General features: G+C 43.3%; 2 protein-coding genes across 2 annotated transcripts in view; both read left to right on the top strand.

Annotated features, from left to right (window-relative positions):
- The first annotated feature begins 598 nt into the window (after window positions 1–598).
- On the top strand, window positions 599–2770 carry LOC128270562 (potassium/sodium hyperpolarization-activated cyclic nucleotide-gated channel 2-like). The gene is made up of 8 exons (XM_053007972.1): window positions 599–632; window positions 745–1171; window positions 1233–1425; window positions 1513–1813; window positions 1890–2084; window positions 2150–2289; window positions 2362–2505; window positions 2579–2770. Exons 1-8 carry the CDS (start codon window positions 599–601, stop codon window positions 2768–2770), a joined length of 1626 nt encoding a protein of 541 aa, XP_052863932.1.
- Window positions 2771–7916: 5146 nt separating this feature from the next.
- LOC128270561 (thrombospondin type-1 domain-containing protein 4) overlaps window positions 7917–21643 on the top strand; it is a 79165-nt gene continuing 65438 nt past the window's right edge. The window contains exon 1 of the mRNA XM_053007971.1: window positions 7917–7927. Within this exon, the coding sequence (XP_052863931.1) occupies window positions 7917–7927 (11 nt within the window). The remainder of the gene's footprint in view (window positions 7928–21643) is intronic.

Here is a 21643-nt window from a genome sequence, read left to right as displayed (position 1 = left end):
ATAATGCATTACGACATGCTGCCTGGAACCGACCGTTGACGCCGGGGTCGTGAGGTTCTAATGTCCGTTGCTGTTTTGTTAACTGCCTTCCAGTGTGTTCTTACAGACAGGGATTAGCCTTATTTTAGTTTACTTCATCTGCATTGATGTCGAACATATTAGCTTTTTGTCTTATGCTGATTTTAATTGACGTGCCGGATGAACAAGAGATTTGAAATAAAGTTTTGATAATCATATTGAGAAGAGGGTAGTACGGCTATATGAAGTATCAAATATATTACTATTATTTGCTATATCAAATATAATGGTTTGTTGTGCTTTGTTATGATGCTGGTATTTTAATTTCCTAAACTAATAAATTGAACTTCAGGTGAAATTTATTTTGGAATAAACAATTGTGATTTGTTTGATGGCAATGAGATATAAATTGATGTACGTTTTCCGAAGACGTTTTTATCAAAGACGACTCTGCAACTGTCTCTGCAAAGAGTAAACTAGCAAAGCACTTTAGAGCATACTTGGAAGTTGAATGCGCTCCGCGGAAAAAATGGCTCGGTACAGCAGAGTGTCTGCCTTTATTTTTCCCGAAAACATTACCATGGATCGGTTCATTCCTACGACGACGATGCCAGGTAATTCGACTACGTTCGAAGTGCCTGTTTGGTTGAAAAGCGGTATGTAATGTATAAAATTTTAGAAAGAGCCTCTCAATAACATATTGAATTTCCCATCTCACATGATCAGGCGAAGGTGATGACGATCACGTACTGAAGGAACGTATCTCCGGCCGAACAGGGCTCAATTTCCGTCTACGTCGTTCATTCTTAATTGACCGTCAACATCCAAGCACGGCGATGCACTTTCGTTCCACTCATCTGTACCAGCAGGAGTTGGCGCGCCATGTTCGGAGTGACTATTGGTACATCATTCACCCGTTTTGCATATTCCGGTTCTACTGGGATATCGTTCTGATTGTTTACTACTACGCCATCGCCTTCCTGATCCCGTTCCTGTTTTGCTTCACGACGCTGGCCAAGGTTCAAAAGGGAGAGTATGTGCTTACGATTTTTTTGAATATGATCGCCACGATGGACTTTGTTCTTCGTGCCTTCACAGGACATCAGGTGCAACAAAGCGGCATTGTTGAGTTGCACCATGGCAAAATTTTGCTGTGAGTATATTAAGAGCTTCGCAGTTTATGATCGTTCATTTAATTCCCTATTGGTGTAAAGGAAATATTTAAAGACCGATATGATAATTGATGTGTTTGTGATGCTGCCGGTAACTTTGCTGGTTGCTCTATATTACGAAGAAACCCCGGACGCTGTTGAGGAAATGGTGGTGAATAACACAGTATACGCGATCATTTTGCTGAAACTCATTTCTTTCCGCCACATTTGGGGCTATCTTGTAAACGTCTTTAAGGTAATCGACTGATTTTATCCACTTCCACTTCCGTCTGCAACTAGCCATTAGCTTTTCGCTGTTTCATTACATTACATTACATTACAGCGTTGCAAAGTCGATCTGTTGAACTATTACTTCTTGCGCACCGTGTTAATGTCGTTGGTTATCGTCCATTGGTGCGTCTGTATATACCGAATCACTATTTTTGAATGGGATGCCAACTTTGCATCCGAGAACCTCTCGTATCTCGATGCGCTCTATCAATACACGGCTTGCTTGTATTCGGTGTCCTGGTTCATGTTCGCGTACAGCTTCGTTGACCGGGAAGTACCGTCCGATAGCCGTTCAAAGTTACTCAGCTCGGCTTGCATCATGATTGGATACATATTTAAAATTTTTATCTTCCGTAAGTGACACCTTTCCCGTAGCCTTCGTGACGATACACCGCTGATGCTAATTGGTTTAGGTTTGGTGTCTTCTAGTGCAAATCATAAAGCTGGTCGAAATCATGAGTTCAATGGATAGGAAGTACGCCGAGGTGACCAACCAACTACAAACCTTTGTTCGAACGAAACAATTCCACACAACCGATATGAAACAACGTTTGCTGTACTATTATGCTAAGCGATTCGAGCATTGCTTTTTCCAAGAGGACATCATAATGGAGAGTTTATCAGGTGACTGTTTCAAGGGAAGCCAGCTTTTGGTGCAATGAAAATAGTACTTATGGCTCGCTTCACAGATACTTTAAAGAAGCGAATTGCTGACTACAGCGCAACCAGGTTTTTGAAGACGGTAAAAATTTTTGATGGAATAACCGTCGAAGTACTTCTGCCGGTCGTGGAAAAAATGGACAAAGAAATATACATGCCAGACGATATGGTAGGTGTAACGCAAATAAGAAACTAATACCTAACAAATTAGTAACGATCCGAATACAAAATAACCTTTAAGATCGTCAAAGCCGGTTCGTTTGGTGATCGAATGTATTTCATCATCCTGGGCACGGTCGCCGTATACACTCACAGTCGCAAAGAAATTTGCCATTTATCGGATGGTGATAATTTCGGCGAGGTGTCGATGTTCACGAGGAAGAAGGTGAGTACATATGATTAAGGTTTACCGCTTCAATTAACTTGTAGCGATGCCGGCGGCTTCGACTCTCTTCTAGCGGCTCGTCAGTGTGTTTGCGGACGAGTTCACACAAGTGTACACGTTGGAAAGAAAAGCGTTCAGGGAAATGTTCTCCGTCGAGCACGTTTTACATCAGCGCCTGCAGGAAATGGCTAACGAGCGCATGCAGCTTACGCTATTGCTGGAAGAGCAGCACAAGAACCATCTGCTAAAGATGGACACAATTTAGTTTCGATCAAGATAACGTCTTTTTTCGCACTGAGCAAGATGAGTCGGCGAAATGGTTGTATCGGTCGTCAGTGAGTGATGCTGTACATTTTCGCTCCAGGTGTGAATATTCGATGTGTGAAATTGATAATATTTTTGGCACCTCCCGCAAGCTCACATAAAAGCACTTGCCGGTGAACATGAATGCTCCAGCAAGCCAGTGTCTTGACGGATGAGTAAAATTAGTTTGTATGATGATTATCTGAATTATGGGGAAATCCGGTATGATCATAACCGATTTTTTTGTCTGACATAAATAACCAAAATCCTTCAGAGTCTTCCAAATTCCAAATTTAGTAGATGTTTACAAGGGTAAAAAAGAATAAAAAATTACTTGAAAACATTAAATCGTTTTTGTAAATGAAATTGTGATTACTTTTGGGAATCTTTTCAAGTTAATATTTTTTGTGATAGTTATTCTATAATACACAAAAGCTGTCGTTGCTTCAAAACAAAGTTTATTGACCCCAATGTCATAAAATGCTTTTAAAAGTGCACAATTAATAGTTTGGACTTAACAGTTTTCATTAGCTGAGTTATTTGATGAACAATTCAATGGGACACACATTTTAACCACATTTGAAAAAGAGTACTTCCATTTCAATGTACCATTTTAAACAACAAGCCAGGAAGGAGGTTTTAGGTTTACAACCTATTGTATGAGATTTTCGACGTAACTGAAGTGTTGAAATGCACGTAACTTGCTTGGTAATGTTTCAGGGGATTTTGTTTGGAGTTGTTGTTCATATTATTTGAGAGATTTTGAGCTTGAAGCTTCTTTCATCTGTTTGGCGCCTTTTGTTTTTTTGGGACAACAAACTTTGAACTGGCCGCGCTTTAAATCGCGCGTTCCAATGTTCCGCGACGCGTCCATCGAAAGGCGTGTGATAACAAAGTTTATTTGGACAGCAAAGTATTTTACAATTCTGAGAAGAACATCAATTTTTAACGGGCGAGGTTTTTCTTCGCGTGGGGCAGAGTGGGGAGATAAGTGGCGCAGATTGGGGAAATACTTGGGGCTGTCGTCGGATCTCTTTCGCCGATTTCCGATTTATGATACGAAGCTGGTACGAATTTTGTGTCTTTATTATCAAAATATATCCGCTGGATGTGAATAAGATTAACTAAAGGACCACAAGCGTTGTTGGGCTTGTGTGGTAAGATGTCTCGAGTTCTGCGATAGCGCTGTTGTAACGCCGACTATAGTTTCGTACCGTGCCGCACTATGGGCAAAAGGCGATCATAATCCAGTTTTAAAAAGATGTGGAATTTAGTTATATTTTCCTAAAAATAAACAACTTACCGTAGATTACGGGTATTAAGACCCACCTTTTTTGCAAAAAAATTCAGTCTAAAATCCAGGGGGGTCTTAATAGATGTAGTCAGCGATTCGGCTTGCTGGATTAACCGGTTAATGCATGTAGCGGCATCATGAGCAACCTGATTCAAGCACTCGATCTGAATTCTATGAAGAAAAAGTGTTATCTTTCCACAAATTTGTCATCAATACCCGGCAACAGTTTAGCTTTGAATTGTCACAGATAGACAATGGTCTAGGCGACCTGGCGTCCTGTTGAAGAAGAATTCTTATTTGATTTTTGATCAGTTTAGAAGGCATTTGACGGAAAAAGTAAAGCAGTTCTTTAACCTTTACTGAGAACCCAGTTAGCAGTCATTCCAGGTGGTCTCACAGGTCTATTGCAACCTCTTGATATCAGTATCAATAAACGTTTTAAGGCAAATATGAAGGAGGAGTGGACCAAATGGATGAGTGAATCTGATACAAACTTAACTCCATCAGGCCTGTTGAAGAGGCCAACAATCTCACAAGTCTGCCAGTGGGTGAAAACTTCATGGGTTCCATCAAGAAAGATGTTATCATCAAATCATTTAAAAAATGGCTATGGTAAACGGTATTAGTAATGCATTAGATGGCTCGGAGGATGATGCTATTTTTGCCCAAAGGGATTCCTCAGACACAGATGATGATGACATGGAAGAATCAGCTAGGAAACTGGTTAATCAATGCTTGGAAACAGAAGATATGTTTGAGACTGAAGAATTTCATAACTTCTATGACGAATGAGTTATAAATAAAGTCGTTAAAAAATTAAAAAAAAATGTAATTTAGGTTTTACTTAAATTTTTGATCTAAAAATGAGGGGGGGGGTCTTAATAGATGTAGGGTCTTAATACCCGTAATCTACGGTAGCTATGAGCGAACCGAACGTCAAAGTCGAAAGAGTGATAAAAATTACTCTTCGAAACCAACGTTTAACCAACTTTTAACCAACTTTAACGCGATCATTAGTACAGTTCTGCAACGATTATGGACCTATGTTATACATCATTTGAAAGGTAATGGATCCTTTTTTGGTATGAGAAAATCAAATACTCACGTTTGGCATTGCTTGTACATTTTTATCGGGAATTAGTTTAGGACACTACGGAAAAATGCAGTTTATCAACCTTGGTGATGCAGCAAAATTGGACACATCTTTAAAATGATACATATCAAAAACTTATAGCGCTCTATAGATGGTTTAAAGTACCTGGTATGGTATTGGCTCATACTGGTGATATAATGCTACAGACCCCATACTTCGCTAGGTTGTCTGAGAGAAGAAGCAGCAAAATGTCTTAGACAAGAACGGGCAACACGCGCAAGAAAATCTTTTAGAGAGAACAATTTGGAAGATACTTTCATTCGGGCAATACGGCCGATAGCAGTGACCCTAAAATTAGTTCTATTTCCTTGAGTAATAGGCAGCGAAAAAACCATAAATTTAGTTTTCCTAATATCGTTAAAGACTTTATATCATGGAAGAAAAGATTAATGACCATATCGCGATTGGTCACGTATTTAATCAAGTAGATAATATCGATTTTAGTTTGGACGAAAAAAAACTAATTAATACTCTATGAAACGTTTAAATAATAGTTCATGCGTTGGATACTTCGGATGGGCAAATGCTCCTCGATCATTTTATATCCTTTTTTACACTCATAATGCATTAGATTTTTATCAGAAATCCAATATTTGCAGACGATTGTGCAGTAAAACATGTTAGTGTCATGCAGATTGCATAGCTCAGGCGTTTAAAGGCGTCTCATTCTCAAGACAAATTATGTCCGTCTGTCGCATGAAAATTCCCCATGGTGCGTCTTCTGCCGCGCTCGATGCAACGCGAACACACAGTAACGGCACGCCGCGGGAAGAGTTCCGCTTCCCAAAGACCCGCCAACCATGGGCCGACCGTGGTTGGCGGCATTTAGTTAGTTTCGAAATTTCGTAACGTGCGGATGCGCGCGGTCGCGGCGTCAAAACTTTCAGTCGTCAACGGTCCGCGTGGAAGACACAATCACTTGACACACTTGATGTCGTTAGAGAGTATTAGAACCGACTTTTTGGGACCGATTCGAGGCTTCAGTCTTCGAAGCGTGTCACGAGCGTGTGTAAATTCGAATACTGGAGCAAGAGTGGCAAGAGTGTAGTTTTATGTTGGAAAAAGAACAACCGGACAACCGGAGAGAACTCGAAAATATTTATACACGCAACAGAGATAAGCGGTGTCGGTGCGTACGCGCGCGTGGATTATGTTTTTGTTTGCGATTTTCGCGGCGCCCCAGCATGCATCATTGGGCATCGCGCAAGCAATCTTTTTATTACATCGCCCCGAGTTTCGGGGACCGCCAATTGTGCGTGACTAGAAGATGTGGAGTGACAGGCAAACGAGGCTTCAGCTGTGTCATAAAAGCTGTCTGTGGAGCGGAGTTGCTCTTGTCGCAGACACACCAACCTTTCTTCCGCTTCCTGCGCCTGATCCTGTTCGGTGGTCCATCGGTTCCCATGCTGAACCGCTCATCCATGTGTCCACAATTAATCACAGTCAATTAATTTGGTGAATAATATCGTAAACGGCCTGTTGCCAAGTGAGCCCGTGTGTCTAGCGTCACGCCCCCTTTCGAGCCACTGGGTCGATCGATTGTCTATTGTCGGGGAACTGTTTCATTACTGTTTGGTTATTTTTTACATGCTGCAGCCCACCAGTGCAGCATGCGGGGGGCAAGCTTTGGACTATCGCAGTATATGCGCTCTTCTATTGCGCCCATAAACCATGGCCGGGTCGTCGGTGTCGTTAGCGTACCGCGACGAGCACCACGCCGGTTTTTATTCGGTAACGCATCATCGCATTGCCAAAATAGAGCATATTACGACAGTTAGAGCAATCATAATCGCCCATGAATCTCGACGATCGACATCGGCCCAATCACTAGGTGCAGAACGGCGCCGGAAGGCGGATGGGAATGTAGGCCAGCTGCCGGTTTGAATCGACGGTTAACCTATCGACGCATGAAGAAGGTGTGCCTCGCGCTGCAGTTCGCGTAGTTCCTGGTGGGAAACAGGGGTTACCGAATAAGCGGTAAGCTGATGTGACCCATTTGCCCGTAGAACAGCACCAGGTGGATTGTCGGATTGATCCAGAAGTCTGACGGCTTTTGAACAAAGTAGCGCCCAAAAACCGAAATTCGATCATGCCAAGATCGACACGTCGAAACAGTGCTCCAACGTAGTTTTGTGTCCGTGTGTTGAAGAGGATAAGAGGCTGCTTAACTCCGTGTATGCCGGTATTGACGTTCCGTAAATTCGATTGGATGAATGAAATTATAAAAGTTTTTGTGTCGTGCACTCCAGTACTGTGGCGTTTAAATTTAATTTTATTTCAATCTATTTGCACAAGTACACACGACGGTGTATGGCGGAACAATCAGCTTTACATTATTGGCAGCCGGAACGATGCGGACGGAACAACTGGAGAGTGATGGCGGAAATTTAATATATTTCAAATTGGTTCGTTGATGCGTTGTCCGACTGACGATAGTCCTCGGACTGGACTGGAGAGTGTTTGAAGTGCACGAAAAACGAAAAACGTGGCGATAGGCGAAAACTTTTCACCAGAATATATTCATCGGAACAGGATTTACGGACAGGCCACAGCTTGAATGGTGCTTAAACTTAATTTCATACGAAAAAGTGGTTAGTTTGGTGGGTGCAGTGAAATAGATTCAAAGTTCATGTTTTGCACAGGACGCTTGCAAATTGCATGATGCTGTTAAGGTAAGCCTTTATACGTTTCTATAGCACGTTTTAAAGCCGATTTAAAGACTTAAACATCAGAAGCGTGTTTCACAATTGCAATGTATTTTCTTATTCCTTTATTATGTTTGCGAGCATGTTGGGTTGTGGCTCATTACGATTAACATTACCATTTGGGGCGCTTAGCAGGCTCGGAGCAAAAAGCAGAATTTCCTTTTCGTTCCCCCCTCGAACGACTTCTAGGGCCGAACCGTGTGTGAACCGACCGTTTTGCGACCAGCTGTGCTCGAATTTCAATTATTCGCGGTCGCTAATATGGGTGTGATATTTCATTTTCCGCACCGCTTTCGTAGGCTTCGTCGACAAATGATGGCCCGGGAAGGTTCGTGCTCCGGCAATACCCGTAATCGCTTTTGCAATGAAATCTGCTTTCAATTAAATTACCGCTCCGGGGTCCCTTTTCCCTGCCGAACGCCCTCTCAAGTCCGCGTACCTAGAAGGTAGAACTACTGCTGATTGAAGCTCCAAGCCAGTAGCACACACTCAGTAGCTGCTGCTGGTGCTCTCTGCTTGGCCAGATTGGAGGCTTTAGTGTGTAGCGATTAAATAACGCCCCGCATCTGCTGGGCAGCTCGAACTTGGACTCGTGGTCCTTGTTTAATTATGAAGTGGCGGATTAACGTTGAAAAATGTTTAATCAGAACACATTTGCAGACAGGTGCAGGCAGCTAGGTTCGTTTCTGTTTACGCGAAATGCAATTTGCATCGTAATAGCAAACAAATTTTTTGTGAGTCTGAGTCACTTATCGCCGCACTGTTAATTATCGATAAATTATTTGTCATGGGAATTAAAAGTGTTTTTTTTAAATGGTGCTAGTAATTTTGCATTTGGGGAATCATCGACATCGGGAAACATACGAGATTACTTCATTAGTGCTAATTTCAAATGGAGCTTTCAAGAAGGTTTTGTAGTACGGTGGAGTACAGCGTATTAAATTCTGGGTAGAACCTTTGTTAGAAGAGGCAAAGAGAGTTTCTTGATTACTGTATTTTTCCGTGTGTAACGCGCACTTTTTTCCCATTTTTTTTAGCTCTAAAATCTGGGTGCGCGTTATACAAGGGGAGTAAAAATTTTGTCTCCTCTAAACATACTAATGTGCCCTTTTAGGTACATATTTTATGGTATTATTGAATAAATTATGGAATGAAACATTTGTTAGGTGGTCCAAACGGCCTGGCGGACAGTTAAAGAAGAAATCGTAGCTGGTTTTTGACCAGTTCAAGGGCAACTTAACACAAGAAACGAAGCCAATAGCCAAAGACTTAAGGACTGAAATTGCTGTAATTCCAGGCGGTCTTACCTGCCAATTACAACCTCTTGATGTATCAATCAATAAGCCTTTTAAAGGCTTTATGAGAGAGGAATGGAGCAAATGGATGCAAGAAAGCGAATCTAACTTGACACCAAGTGGCAAAGTTAGAAAACCGAAGATTTCTGAAGTTGTCGAGTTGGTCATTAAGTCATGGCAGGGAGTTAAAACAGAAGTTGTTGTGAAATCATTAAAAATATGTGGCATCAGCAACGCTATGGATGGATCTGAAGATGTCGCAATTCATGAGGACTCTTCAGAGAGTGACAATGAGGAGTACATTGAAGAGCAATTAGAAAATATCAAATTGTCAGACAGCAGTGAATCTGAGTTTGAAGATTATTACGAAATATAAAATACTAGTATGTCTATTGCAATGTATACGCATTTTATCTTTAGTCTACTTTACTAGAATATTCATAGAATAATATAAAATAATATTCATGTAGAATAATATAGAATATTATTAGAATATTTAAAATGATACATTATTATCATTGGGATGCTGGATGTCACATATCTGAAAAATGTATAATAAAAGACTTTTTTTCCAATTTTTTTCTCTTAAAATATGGGTGCGTGTTATACACGGAAAAATACGGTACTTTTATAGTACCAACCATCTCAAACTGTTTCACAATACTCCTTTTTAAGTTTGTTTTTTATCTCCAATCAAATTAAAACAAAATCATCAGCATCATTTCTGTACATATTGCCCAACGATACTAGATGATTCGCAGATCACAATGGACGATCGAATTAAATCGATCGATGTTGTTATCTGTTGAGGCCCTTGTCGGCGATATGTTCAACTGCCACGAACAAATCTGAAGCGCCATTGGCAGAACATGGCAGAACTTCTGGGCAGCAGGCAGCTGGACAAAGGCAGAACCAAAATCAAATACGTATGTCTTGCCCAGCCGATGCTGCCGATGATGATAAAGACGGCTGATAAGCTGCAAAATGCGCTTTTCTTATTGGCATGCCATCCCAAAAGGTGGCCACCGTTCTCTCTGTGCGAATTTGGCGCCCTGCAAAGCTATTACCGACGAGTTGCTTAACCCTTTTCGAAGCGCACCTTTTTTCACGCGCGTCCTTTTCGCTATTTTCAATCATTCGTGGGCATTTACCGGCGGCCCCAGTATTAAGCTTAGGGTAGGGTTCACGAGGAGCGTAGTTCTAGCAGTTTGATGAACCGAAAAAGAAAATTTCGCCCACCCCAAAGGCCCAACGAAGTCTGCTGAGTGTACTGCGTCATTAAACGTAATAGGTTTCGAACGTGAGATAAAATCTTACTTCTGTATTGATTTTCTATTGATCCACACGGGCGAGGGCGACGGAGCAAGGCGAAGAACGTTCCATCATCTTCACAATGACTTCACCTTTCTTCACGAAAGGGCTGCCATTTTCCCATTGCCTTTCGGCACGTTCACGAAGTGTGTGTCCCGAGCAGCCAGTGTGTCGCATGTTGGACCGAGATTGGTAACTATAAACCATACGTTGTGTTTTCGCCGAGAGAAACACCGAATTAATCAAACCAATTCGTCGTCGGTGTGAACCAAGTGTTGGCGAACATGGTTGCTCTTCAAAATTTAGTGATAAAAGAACAAAATCACACACACCATAACCCTAGTTGACCCCCCCCTGTGCGAGTCTGTGCGAGCCTTTAACGGAGGACGGAATCAATTAAAAAGTAATAATAATCATACACAATAAAACAAGCAGAGCATAAATCACCGAACGAAAGTGCGACAGACAAAACCTCGACCCATCGACGGCGCCGCAGGCCTAGGAATCCGAAGGAGCAGCAGAGGTTTGGTAGTGGGTGATGGGGGATAATACGACGGTATGGTTACATATCAGCAGCCCGCTCGTGACACCACCACCAGCGATGGTGGTGACCCTCAGGGTGCTAAGAAAGGGGTAAATTTAATTACCTCAATAACTGACTTTAGACTATCTCTCCATCATCCGACCGTCGCTTGTTCGGTCCGTCAGTAGAATGCTCCTAAGTGGAGACGTATGGTGCTGGACGATTTATTTTATGCCAGACTCCGGGAGCTGTACGAGAAAATTGATCCCTCTCGGTCCGTGGCGGCAAAATGAAGAATATGTGTTCATTTCGTGATTTAAATTGCTGTTTATTGTTTAATACAATTACGCCGAGGGTAGAATTGTATAATACAATTACAATCCTTCGAAGGAGGTTGCATCGATGTTGAACGGAGTCGGTGGTTTTGAAAGATGTTTGTCGCCATCAGAAACATTCGCTCACCTGTGGCACAATGATCGTTGATGTAATGCAGCTTCCTTGGGCGGAAGTGTGAGAAGACCTCTAATTAGATGTTTCCTAATTAGATTTGGCCGAAAGTCGGCATCGTGTGTTGGTGTTATGTGGTCATGTGTTAGCAATACGGTTTTTAAAATTTATCTAGACTCCGTCATTTGCCGCACGCATTTAGCCGAAAAGATAAACTATTTAAGCTCTCGAACAGTTGCTAGCGGTTGTGAACTGGTTTACGTCTTGTCACGCCCGCAACCTTATGGTTCAATTATGGTTTTATGATGTGGTCATAAATTCCAAATCACTTCCACAGCAGCCGCCATGCTTAGTTCGCATACCAGGAAATGTTTTTAGTCATTCTTTTGTGTCTGAGTCAAAATCTGGCATTTGACGAATTTGCAGTTGCTTTTTTACCTTAAAGCAACGAACTGAGCCACATTTGTTTGTGAATTGGTTGTTGTTTCGATTCATTTAGTGCATTTAAAACAATTTTGTTTACGAATTTTGGCGGCCATTTGAAAACAAAACCTTTGGCCATATAAAAACTAAGAATGTTTGATTTTTAGAAGCTTCATAAAACTTACGCGCGTGTCCCGTAACTTTCGTTCTTGGTTTTGGTTAAATCTAACAGAAACCCACATAATAAATACGGCCAGGGCCGTTCTTCTAAGATTAAAGAACATTTACATTCTAAATCGTTGTTTCATAGCATAAAACTGAAACGCAACAATTTGAATCACCCAAAAAATCATGTAGATCGGGTGAAATTTTGCAGTCCTGTTTCATTCCATTTGCCTAAAGTGAATAAAGTCATCGTTTTTTAACACAAACATTTCACTCGGCGTGGTTTAATTGATTGTTTGGTATTTGAGAAATAGAAATTACCACATGGCCACAGCTCTGCTGATAACAACATTCACACGTCGGGTGCTAATGCTTGATAACGAACTTCGGAAGCAACCATTGGCCAAAGACCTGTGCTTTCTCTTGGTGCTTACCATCGTAAGTAGATGGTACATGACGGTTACATGATGTAGAATTAATTGTTTCTTGGCAGTGTAATCATGGCGATTACCGAGTGACGCTTGAAGATGTTGTGGATTGCGTGTTCATTGTCACCGAACCGAAATCAACGCCAAATGATGGGCGTTCGGGAGCGAGAAGAAATTCATTATGTAACGTCCTCAATGGGTAAGGACGAAGAAAGTTCGTACACCGAAGCAAATGGTGTTGGTGTGCGATATACGGCATCTGCTTCCGGAACAGCCCGACCCCTCGTACTTTAAAACCCGAAAAGTTAAACTATTTCGTCATGCCGTGCTGGCTCACAATATGCAAGCGGAGATTACACGAAACTCCGAACAGATTGCTAAAACGTGAGCCGTGAATGAAATCACAGTGCCATAGTGCAGCAACACTACTCTCTGGTCGGTGGCAAAGGGTCTAAGAGGGAGACCAAGGATGTCGGGAATGGGCATCCATCTAAAATCCGACAGTTTGACGGATGTTTAATTGTTGTTCCGGGATGACTTCGTCCGAGCGGCATTCGTAATCCCCTGCAGACATCACGGCATCCGCTGAGTTGGGCTGAGAACATTTTGGGATGCCGATCCCGGGTTTCAAGCGAGAAGCGTCGTGAGCCTTGGATCGGTTGGTCGGTAGGCCGGTCGGAGTCGGAGAATATCGGTCAACCGACGCCATTACCGCTTTAAAAATGTTTAGAATCACCGAGAAAATCCCCGGCAGCGGCCGTTTTCGTGCAAAATGGAGCAGTTTTGCATAGCCTTTTGGCGAATCGGAGGGTGAAATTGATTGGAAAATGTAACGAGCCGTGATTGATTGAGCTGCCAGGTGAGGCGAGAAAAGGTGGAAAATCTCTTCAAAAACCGCCACCGGGCCACTGTTGTAGGTTCAGGCTGTAGCAGCTGCCAAAAGGCCGTGAAGCACACGTGAGATGCGTCTGTCATTATTATTTGAATAGTCGGCTGTTCAACTGGGAACGTGTTCGGTTAGCGGACCGAACGAGCAACGAATAATAAGAAACAAAATACTTCCTTTCCTTAAGCTGAAGTGTGTTCCGTATCGTTTCCGGTCCGGCAGCGAGCGAAAAGATGATTTACGATTTGCGCGAGACCGCCTACGAAGGAAACCGGTGGCTGCGTGATTTGCGCCGGGCTGCTCCTCTCGGTTGGGGTCATGGCTTAGGAATGCTTTTAAGGAAAATCTTTTCGCCGCAAGATGGTTCACCGCCGTGTGTGTGTGTGTGGCTGAATGATTTATCATTCTTATCGTTGAAATTCTATTGATTTCGTTCGAAAATTGGAGTAAAAACGAAAAAAGCACTCGTCCAATGATTCGGTGTCCGATTGGCCCCCGCTAGGCTATCAATCGCGGACAGGGTCCGAGCAGAGCCATTTCTTGTCCACATGATTCATCAGGAGATAACGCGTGGCACGTGCTATGTAATTCAGGCAAAAGCTTTCGATTTGAAAATAGAAAAATGTCATACTGTTGGGACGCTGAAAAGATAAAGCTCAAGAATGAAAAATAAAATTTACATTACAAGTTGTCCATCGTATGTGATTATGAAAAAAACGCATAAATCGTTTACCGGGTTCCCGTGGCAAACATCGTCGCGAAGGGTTAAGGTCCCGGCGGTTCTTCTTCGTCAAGTTCCTGCGGAGAGTGCTTTTGTTTTCGGTTGCATTTGAAACTCTCTTTTCATGTTGCAATCCCGCAACAATTGGAAAACTCTTTCCCGTTTCGGACTGTGGTAGGTTCGCCCGTACTCACAAAGGCGCAGAACAAGTAGCTCGCCATCCGAACCGAGAACGCAAACGCCGCACATAAGAGCAGAACACTCCAGACTTCCCGGAATACTCTCGTCTTTTGGGGCGTCTATTAAGTGGACGTTCCTCGTTGCGTCACTCTCGATGTGACATTTTACTATCCATGCGATGCACTTGTTGGGTGAAGTGCATTTGAGTACTTTCCACTGGAGGCTTGGTGAGCTGGTTTTGATTCGAAGTAGAAGAGCCCATTATGATGTGGACCCCCCCATTCTTATTGCGTTCTATTTCGTGATGAAATGTACGAATGTAGAAGCACACGAAGTTGCTGGTAGTGTTTCGTATGAGATTATCCGAGACAGAAGGAAAAGACGAGAGACATGAACTGTCCGTGAACTGTCCGTGGTAACTGCTTTTCGCGCCTGCATTGGTTTATAATCGGTTCCCAAATCGCTTCTTGCAGCCGTAAAGTGGACCCACACTCGGGGAGATAAATAAATAAATAAATCTTACATTTTCCTGTCCCAGTATACGATGCGTCTAGCGATGGCGATGGATGTTCAATGACGGACATTTGGAAACTGCCTGGTGATTTGGACACTATAAAAGGGTCGTGTTTTCGGTAGTTGAGGGAAAGTTGAATTTGAATTGAAAATAGGATATACGAAATAAATTTGAAACTAACAACAGAATAAATAAGGAAAATTATAATATTTTTGCGAACTTCTTCAAGTTTTTGTCAGTAACCATTACCCAGTAACCGTTTTGGCCGATGACTCGGCCTCTTGTTGAATTAGAAACATTCTTTCATTAGACATGTATCTATCCTTCGAATCTTCGAATCTTCTTTGGTTTGCTCTGTGTTGCGAGTTTTGTGTTGGTTCTGGGTTGTTGTTATCTTCGAAGGACCGATTGTTGCAATAATCCTGATATCGGTGATTGTATTGACGATTCCTATTGCCATTGTATTGGCGGTTGTAGTAGTTGTTGTTGTAATTGTTCTGGTTGTAATTGTTGCGGTTGTAATTGTTGTCATTGTGTTGTCATCTGTTTGGATTGTTTCTATGTTCTGGACTGGAAGGCCAGAACATTACTTGTGTTGCTATTATCGTTCTCGAATATTTTTTCAAATGCTGCCGTAAGGGTTTTAAAATTACCCGCTTTTAGCAGCAATCTTGTTTCGGTATTTTTTACTTCTGTTGCAAGCGCATTAACGCCTGCTCTAATGGCCATCTTTTCGGCCACCTGTGCCGGTATTTGTTCGTCTATGTAAACTTGCTCTAACTTAAGCGTAAGCCTCTCAATTTCCTCTATAAACTTCGCCCGATTGCCTTGTAGCGTTGAGCTTAGCTACGAGTGTTTCGGGTGAAATTGTCAACCTGCACTTTGTTTCAATTTTCTTAATAATTTCATCTATGTCTGTTGACGAGCTGCCGACCGCGAGGCTGGCTTTCCCCTCTAGGCGTGATAGGATAACTTGCAACGCTGTCTCATTGTTTTCTGGTGTAATAATTGTTTTGCAAGCCTTAAGAGCTGCAATCACGCTGTTCAATTTGGTGCTGTCCCTATTGTAAATTGGGAGTAACAAAGGGATTGTTTGGATGAGTTCCAAAGCTGATGCCATTTTCAATTATTATATGTTATTTTCAAACTTGTACATCTCTAGTGGTGATTTCTGGCAGCGCTTCTATCGCCGGTGTGGTACTTATGCCACCATTGTCGTCGACTATTGGGATTGCTTTGCTTTTGTATTTGTCTCTATGAGAACGTCGACATCTTCGGGGTGCCGCAGAAAAATGCACGTTTTTTTCTTGTTTCTCACCACTTTCAAATGAATTTCATATAAGCTTCCACTTAAAATTCTCAAAACGGCTGGCAAATTGCACGATACTGGGTTTCGTTTTTCACTAGTCGCCACGTTCAAATCTAGTTCTCACTTGCTCATTTGGGCATCAGTTTCGATTACTTATTGTCTCGGCGTCTTCTTATGCCAGTTGGCCTGTGATGCGATGTTGTAACTTTTTTCCAATTCCAAGTGAGTCGTTCAATGTGAACTATGATCAGCACAGAGACGCTGCTTTGCGCGACACAAATGAAGGCTATCCTGCTTCATATCTTTTGCAATTCGCACGCGTTTTCAATTCAGTCGTGGTTTTCGACAAATGTACTACACTGGTTTTGTTCAACTTCCTTTATTTCTTGCATGATTCGTGGTCCTGTCACGGTCGCCATGTGATATCTTTAATAATATCTTTTTATTAACAACCTTCGGCTTTAACTACCGTTTACTGACTAACTGCTTATCTTATTATACACTACCTTTATACCTATCTTAGCCTACTTTGTGATGAATATTCGCTACACTATTCACCTAGCCCTTGCTTTCAGTAACTGAACAAAACACGAAAATCAGCCTTACCACGAGCTGCCCGAAATTAAGTTTCTATTTGAGCGTAAGAGAGTGACTGATATATTTTGCCGCCGGATATGTATTTACACCGTCGTCCAACGAAATGCGTACATAAATTTTTGAATCGAAACCAGCGTTTTCGGTTTCCAGTGAGCTGGTCAACCAGAAAAGTATCCGTGCTGGCTGGCGGATGATTGGACGAGGGACTTGAGTAAATGTTGTTTCCGTTTCACCTTCACCGGTTACGCAGGACCATTCCCGAGCTTCTCCATATAGCCACAGGGGACGTCGGCAGCTGTTCGCACGAAGGCACCATTCGCACTCAAACGCGATGCAGAACGTTTGTTTAAAGAGGTTTGCGTTTTTTAATTTACATTACACATGTTTCATGCGCTGGAAATTTACTGTAGGTAAACATAAGAGAATTATTATAGATATTTTGTGTGTGGTTGACTTAGATTTGGCTTTGCGGTTTGGATGTCTATTCGACTTGATTCTTGTAGGAACTCGTAGGACCCACTCGAATAATTAACTTCACTTGATGAAATAATCCGTTTAGTATATCATTTCTTACGACGCGCTCGCCTCCCAAGGGTCCACTGGAAATTCACTTTCTGCCTGTTTGTTTAAACGGTTTGTTTATTTGTTGATTCCATATTGTTTCTCGATTCGCTTTATTTGTCACCCGGTTTAGTGTAGAAGAAACGAAATAGAGAGGGAGATGCAAGAAAAGCCCTCGCTTTTGGCGGAACGGGTGTGAAAAGAAGTGGGAAAAGTTGGAGCTTAGAGCAATGCTAAAGGGGGTTACAAAGTGAGAGCGCAGTTCGAAAACCAACCTAAGAACTAAGGCACGGGCCATTCCACGAGCATGGGCAAACCATGTGCAACCGTAGTGCGGTAAAACAGCATCGTCAGCCACGTGCCAGCGGGATTCACGAATCAAAAGTCCTATTGATTGACTCGCGTCGCCTTGCCTGCCCTGCCTGCCCAAGGAGAGAGTGCCGTAGTGCGTATTGACAAGCATCACTTTTCAAGATGTTTACCTTCTTATGTTCAGTTGCCGACCGTCTTCGCCCCGATTGCCACCGCTAGAACGGACAGTGCTAACGGTTGCTCCGGAGGTCGGACCTCCGTGTCGTCGGGTCCGGGTACTCGTTCGGGTCCGGACCGACAATGGGTGGCTGAGTAAGGCGATGATGGCGATGAATTCAATGATGATGATGATGATTATTATTATCCTCCCTATTATTCTTACCATTATTGCTGTGACAAGTGAACCGTGCCGCGAGAGGGTGAAAGCATTCCGACCGTGGGCTGGGCAACGCACCGCACATTGCGTGCGTCTGGCCAGGCGTAGCTCTGGCTCTGATTGGGTTTCATCTCTGCCTTGTACCTGGCGTACGCCACGGATAGAAACGATTGATGCAAGGATATACTCTCGCACACGCACCTGAGCTGAGCGTCCGAGTGTCCTGTGGAATCGCCTCTGTTACTTACCAGTTGCTGGGCAGAGGAATGATTGCGATGTTTCACCAGTTTCGCCCTCCTCGCTTCCGGCCGGCCACATATAATGATGCCAGGAGTGCGATTGATGAAGCGGCTTTTCCGGGTTGAATGGTGCAGAAATGCTGAGGATTCATGGCCGACGTAAGAGTTTCGGCGATGAGCAGCATTGTGTGGCGGCGGAAACCACAGTTTCGGGCCAGCGGCACCGGTTTCCGGATCGGGGTCCTGGGTCCTGTGCGCACTGTTGGCGATATGTGTGGTGGCGAGCCTCGGCCGGGATAAATGTTTCAGTCGTACGGTTTCGGAGTAATTGGGTATGAAGTGAATAATTACCTCACATCCGCATGATTGGGCCGCAATGCGGACATCTGCGGGGACTTAGCCTCGAAGGATGCAACTGTCCACTGGGAAATGGTCTGATGGAACTTAGTCCTACAATAATAATTTGTGAACATATAGTTGTTCATTTTGTTCAAAGAGCTAGAAACAAGTTTTTGGTAATTTTGTTGTTGACAATAACGGTCCGGTAGCAACAAAGATTACTGCCCGTCATATTCCACACCATCATTAGCAATCGCAAGAACTGGTGTCGCTCCGACGGGTTATACTTGGTTCTTTCGAATGCCACATGGCCAACTAAACGGACATAATATTAATAACCATCAGTGCCGGTCTGTGACAGTACGGTGACAAGCGGTGCGTGCATGCCGACCATGATCTAGTTGAATCGCGTGAATGAATCTTGACCCCGTGAGCGGAGCGCTTTCGACTGATGTTTCCTTGTTGAATGCCATGAAAAATGGCTTTCAAATGAATCCCTTTGCGCTGGGCTGCTTAAGTAAAGCACGTGTAACGGGCACGCACCGCGAAGAACGATAATATCCGGCGCTGCTTTGACCCTAGGCAATGATTAACGATCATGGGTGGTTCGCTATTTTGTGCTAATTTCTACTAAGTAGTCTCGTCTGAAAAGAGCCAGTTCTTTACATGCGGATGGTAGGTTTTACTGTAAGTGGACCTCGTTCTTACCTACAGTGGACAGTTTTTCACTACACACTCCATTTTCGTAGGCGCTCAATTGGAACTATCTTCATTCGGTAAGCCGGCGAAGATACACCGTAAAGGTAACGATAAGTTAGGTGCCAAAACGGACGCTAACGAGCTGATGATTTCCGATCACGTCTTGTCCGCTCCAAGCAGGGTAGTGAGTAATCTTTTTCCATACCGCTAGGTTTCCTACGGTTCAATGCAACACTTTCATGTGTGTCTTACACCGTCTTGATGCACTTTCCCTGTTGTGCCGACAGTCCAGTCTGTCGGTCGTCGACGGTTTGGCACAGGTTGCGGGAGCTAGAGACGGAAAAGGTTAACCCATTGCGGTTCTTTCTTTCCGAATGACAGAAGTTGCTCGCGTGTGCACTTAAGACGTGCCTCGCTTATGCTACCAACTTGCACGATTTAGCTACGCCTTGACCCCAGAAGGGTACTATTCTGTTTCAAAATGTTTCAAGTATATGTGACATTTTGTTTTTACGCGTGCGTTCAGTTGGCCTCTCACATTAAAGCTTAAGGAGACCAAGGGCCCGTGGGTCCCAGCGAAGCAACAACCGCTCGAATGACGAAAGCTAATGCTTGTTCTAAACCGGAATAATACCGTGAGGGAATCTATCAATAACCTGCCCACCTGCGCGCGTCGGGGCAGGTCTTGGGGTGTGTTAACTAACTGGAACAAATTTATAATTATCGGTTTAAAGACCGATCTGCTGACGACACGTGCCTACTGCTGGTACGCCCGTCGCACATGGACTGTTCAATAATCGAACCCATAAACAGCCCACAAAAGCTCACCCAACCCATAATCATGCGGTCATACGAGTGCATCTTAACCTCACGCGCAAGCTCCTAACCTCCTAATAATGCTGCCTCTAACGCCGTGCTGGCAGAAATTTGCTAAGCAGTGCGAACCGAACCCGACCGTCAACGCGACAATCAACCATCAATCTAGGGCTCATTGTTTGCAGGACGGCAGGCTGTGCCCTTCGTGCTAGGCGGCGGCCTCTTAACATTACGATCACGCGTCGAGCGGGAAGTGACGGTTTCGAGAGGCTTGCCACTTCTCAAGTGGGGGCTCTGGTGTAAGCGCACTCCAAATGAAGTAATTACGACGGCAAGCAAGCAATCCGGCTCTCCTGGCTGTTCCTGGCGCTGATTTGTGGCGATTGATTCCTTCGCACCGCAGATAGTTCTACATAATTAGCATAGTTGCGCCATTGCCGCCGTTACGGTTGCGTCGAGCGTTAGATGATCTAGAACGGGTTTCCGGGATGTTTTTTAGTATTCTTCCCGTGCAGTAACACACCGTATCCGGTGGAGCGAATAGCGTTATGCACTAGAAGTGTTGTCCCTTTATGCGAACTCATTGTGCCGCGTGCCGCGAATGCGACAGGCGCATGTTTAAAAATATGTGTTTCCTTCGCGGAACGCGCTGGTCCGTATTTATTAGGTTAATTCATGTGGTTTTAAAATAGATCGCATTACTCACTAAATGTCACATTTTTTTAAATAAAATGTGCGTTTGACAGCTACTGTCATTGCGCGTCTAACGCAGTATACTTTGTTTGGTCAAAATGTAAACAACACCTGTTTTAAGCCTCTGAAAATGTCGAGTTTTGTTCCTGATAAAGTGTTTTTGCGGGTAAAGACTTCTTCATTTCTTCAATATGATACAAACTGCTACCGAAAGTCATCAAATTTTAATGGAAGTTTATGGTGAACTTGCGCTTACTGACAGAATGTGTCGGATGTGGTTTTCACGGTTAAAAAGTGGTAATTTTGGCCTGCAAAACCAAGAGCGACCTAAACAGTCAAAAAAGGTTGATGATGAAGAATTGGTAGCATCGTTCGATCGGAATGCATGTTAGATGCAAACAAAACTTGCAGAAATGTTAGGAGTTGACCACACGCCAGTTTCCAATCGCCTGAGTGCCATGCGAATGATTAGAAAAACGTCTTATTGGGTTTGCCATGAATAGGAAAAAGATACATTGAAAGACGGAAAACCATATGCGAATTTCTGCTTGCGCTCGCAAGAAGAGGGTTCTTGTACCGAATCGGCACTTGTGATGAAAAGGGCAGTTATTACAAGAATCCTAAACGCAAAAAGCCCTGTATACAGCTTGGTTAACCAGGTCCAAAGCGAAATATTCATTATGCAACGGTTATGCTGTGCATATGGTGGGATATGAAAGGCGTGGTGTACTTTGAGCTTTTAAACCCCAATGAAGTGATTGATGGACAATCCCATCGACAACAATTAATGCATTTGAAGCCAAGCTTTGGCCATAAAACGAAGAGAATCGGATAAAAGACATGATAAGC

This window comes from Anopheles cruzii, chromosome 3, assembly GCF_943734635.1.
Source record: "Anopheles cruzii chromosome 3, idAnoCruzAS_RS32_06, whole genome shotgun sequence".
Lineage (NCBI taxonomy): Eukaryota > Metazoa > Arthropoda > Insecta > Diptera > Culicidae > Anopheles > Anopheles cruzii.
The sequence above is the reverse complement of the archived record's forward strand: the minus strand, read 5'-3'. Positions and strand labels throughout refer to the sequence as shown.

What these genes read in the sequence shown, in the direction of transcription:
- LOC128270562 (XM_053007972.1), top strand. Translation starts at nt 599, where the DNA reads ATGGATCGGTTCATTCCTACGACGACGATGCCAG. An exon ending in ATTTAAAATTTTTATCTTCC is followed by an intron (nt 1,814 to 1,889) that starts GTAAGTGACACC and finishes GGTGTCTTCTAG; the next exon opens with TGCAAATCATAAAGCTGGTC. An exon ending in TATACATGCCAGACGATATG is followed by an intron (nt 2,290 to 2,361) that starts GTAGGTGTAACG and finishes ATAACCTTTAAG; the next exon opens with ATCGTCAAAGCCGGTTCGTT.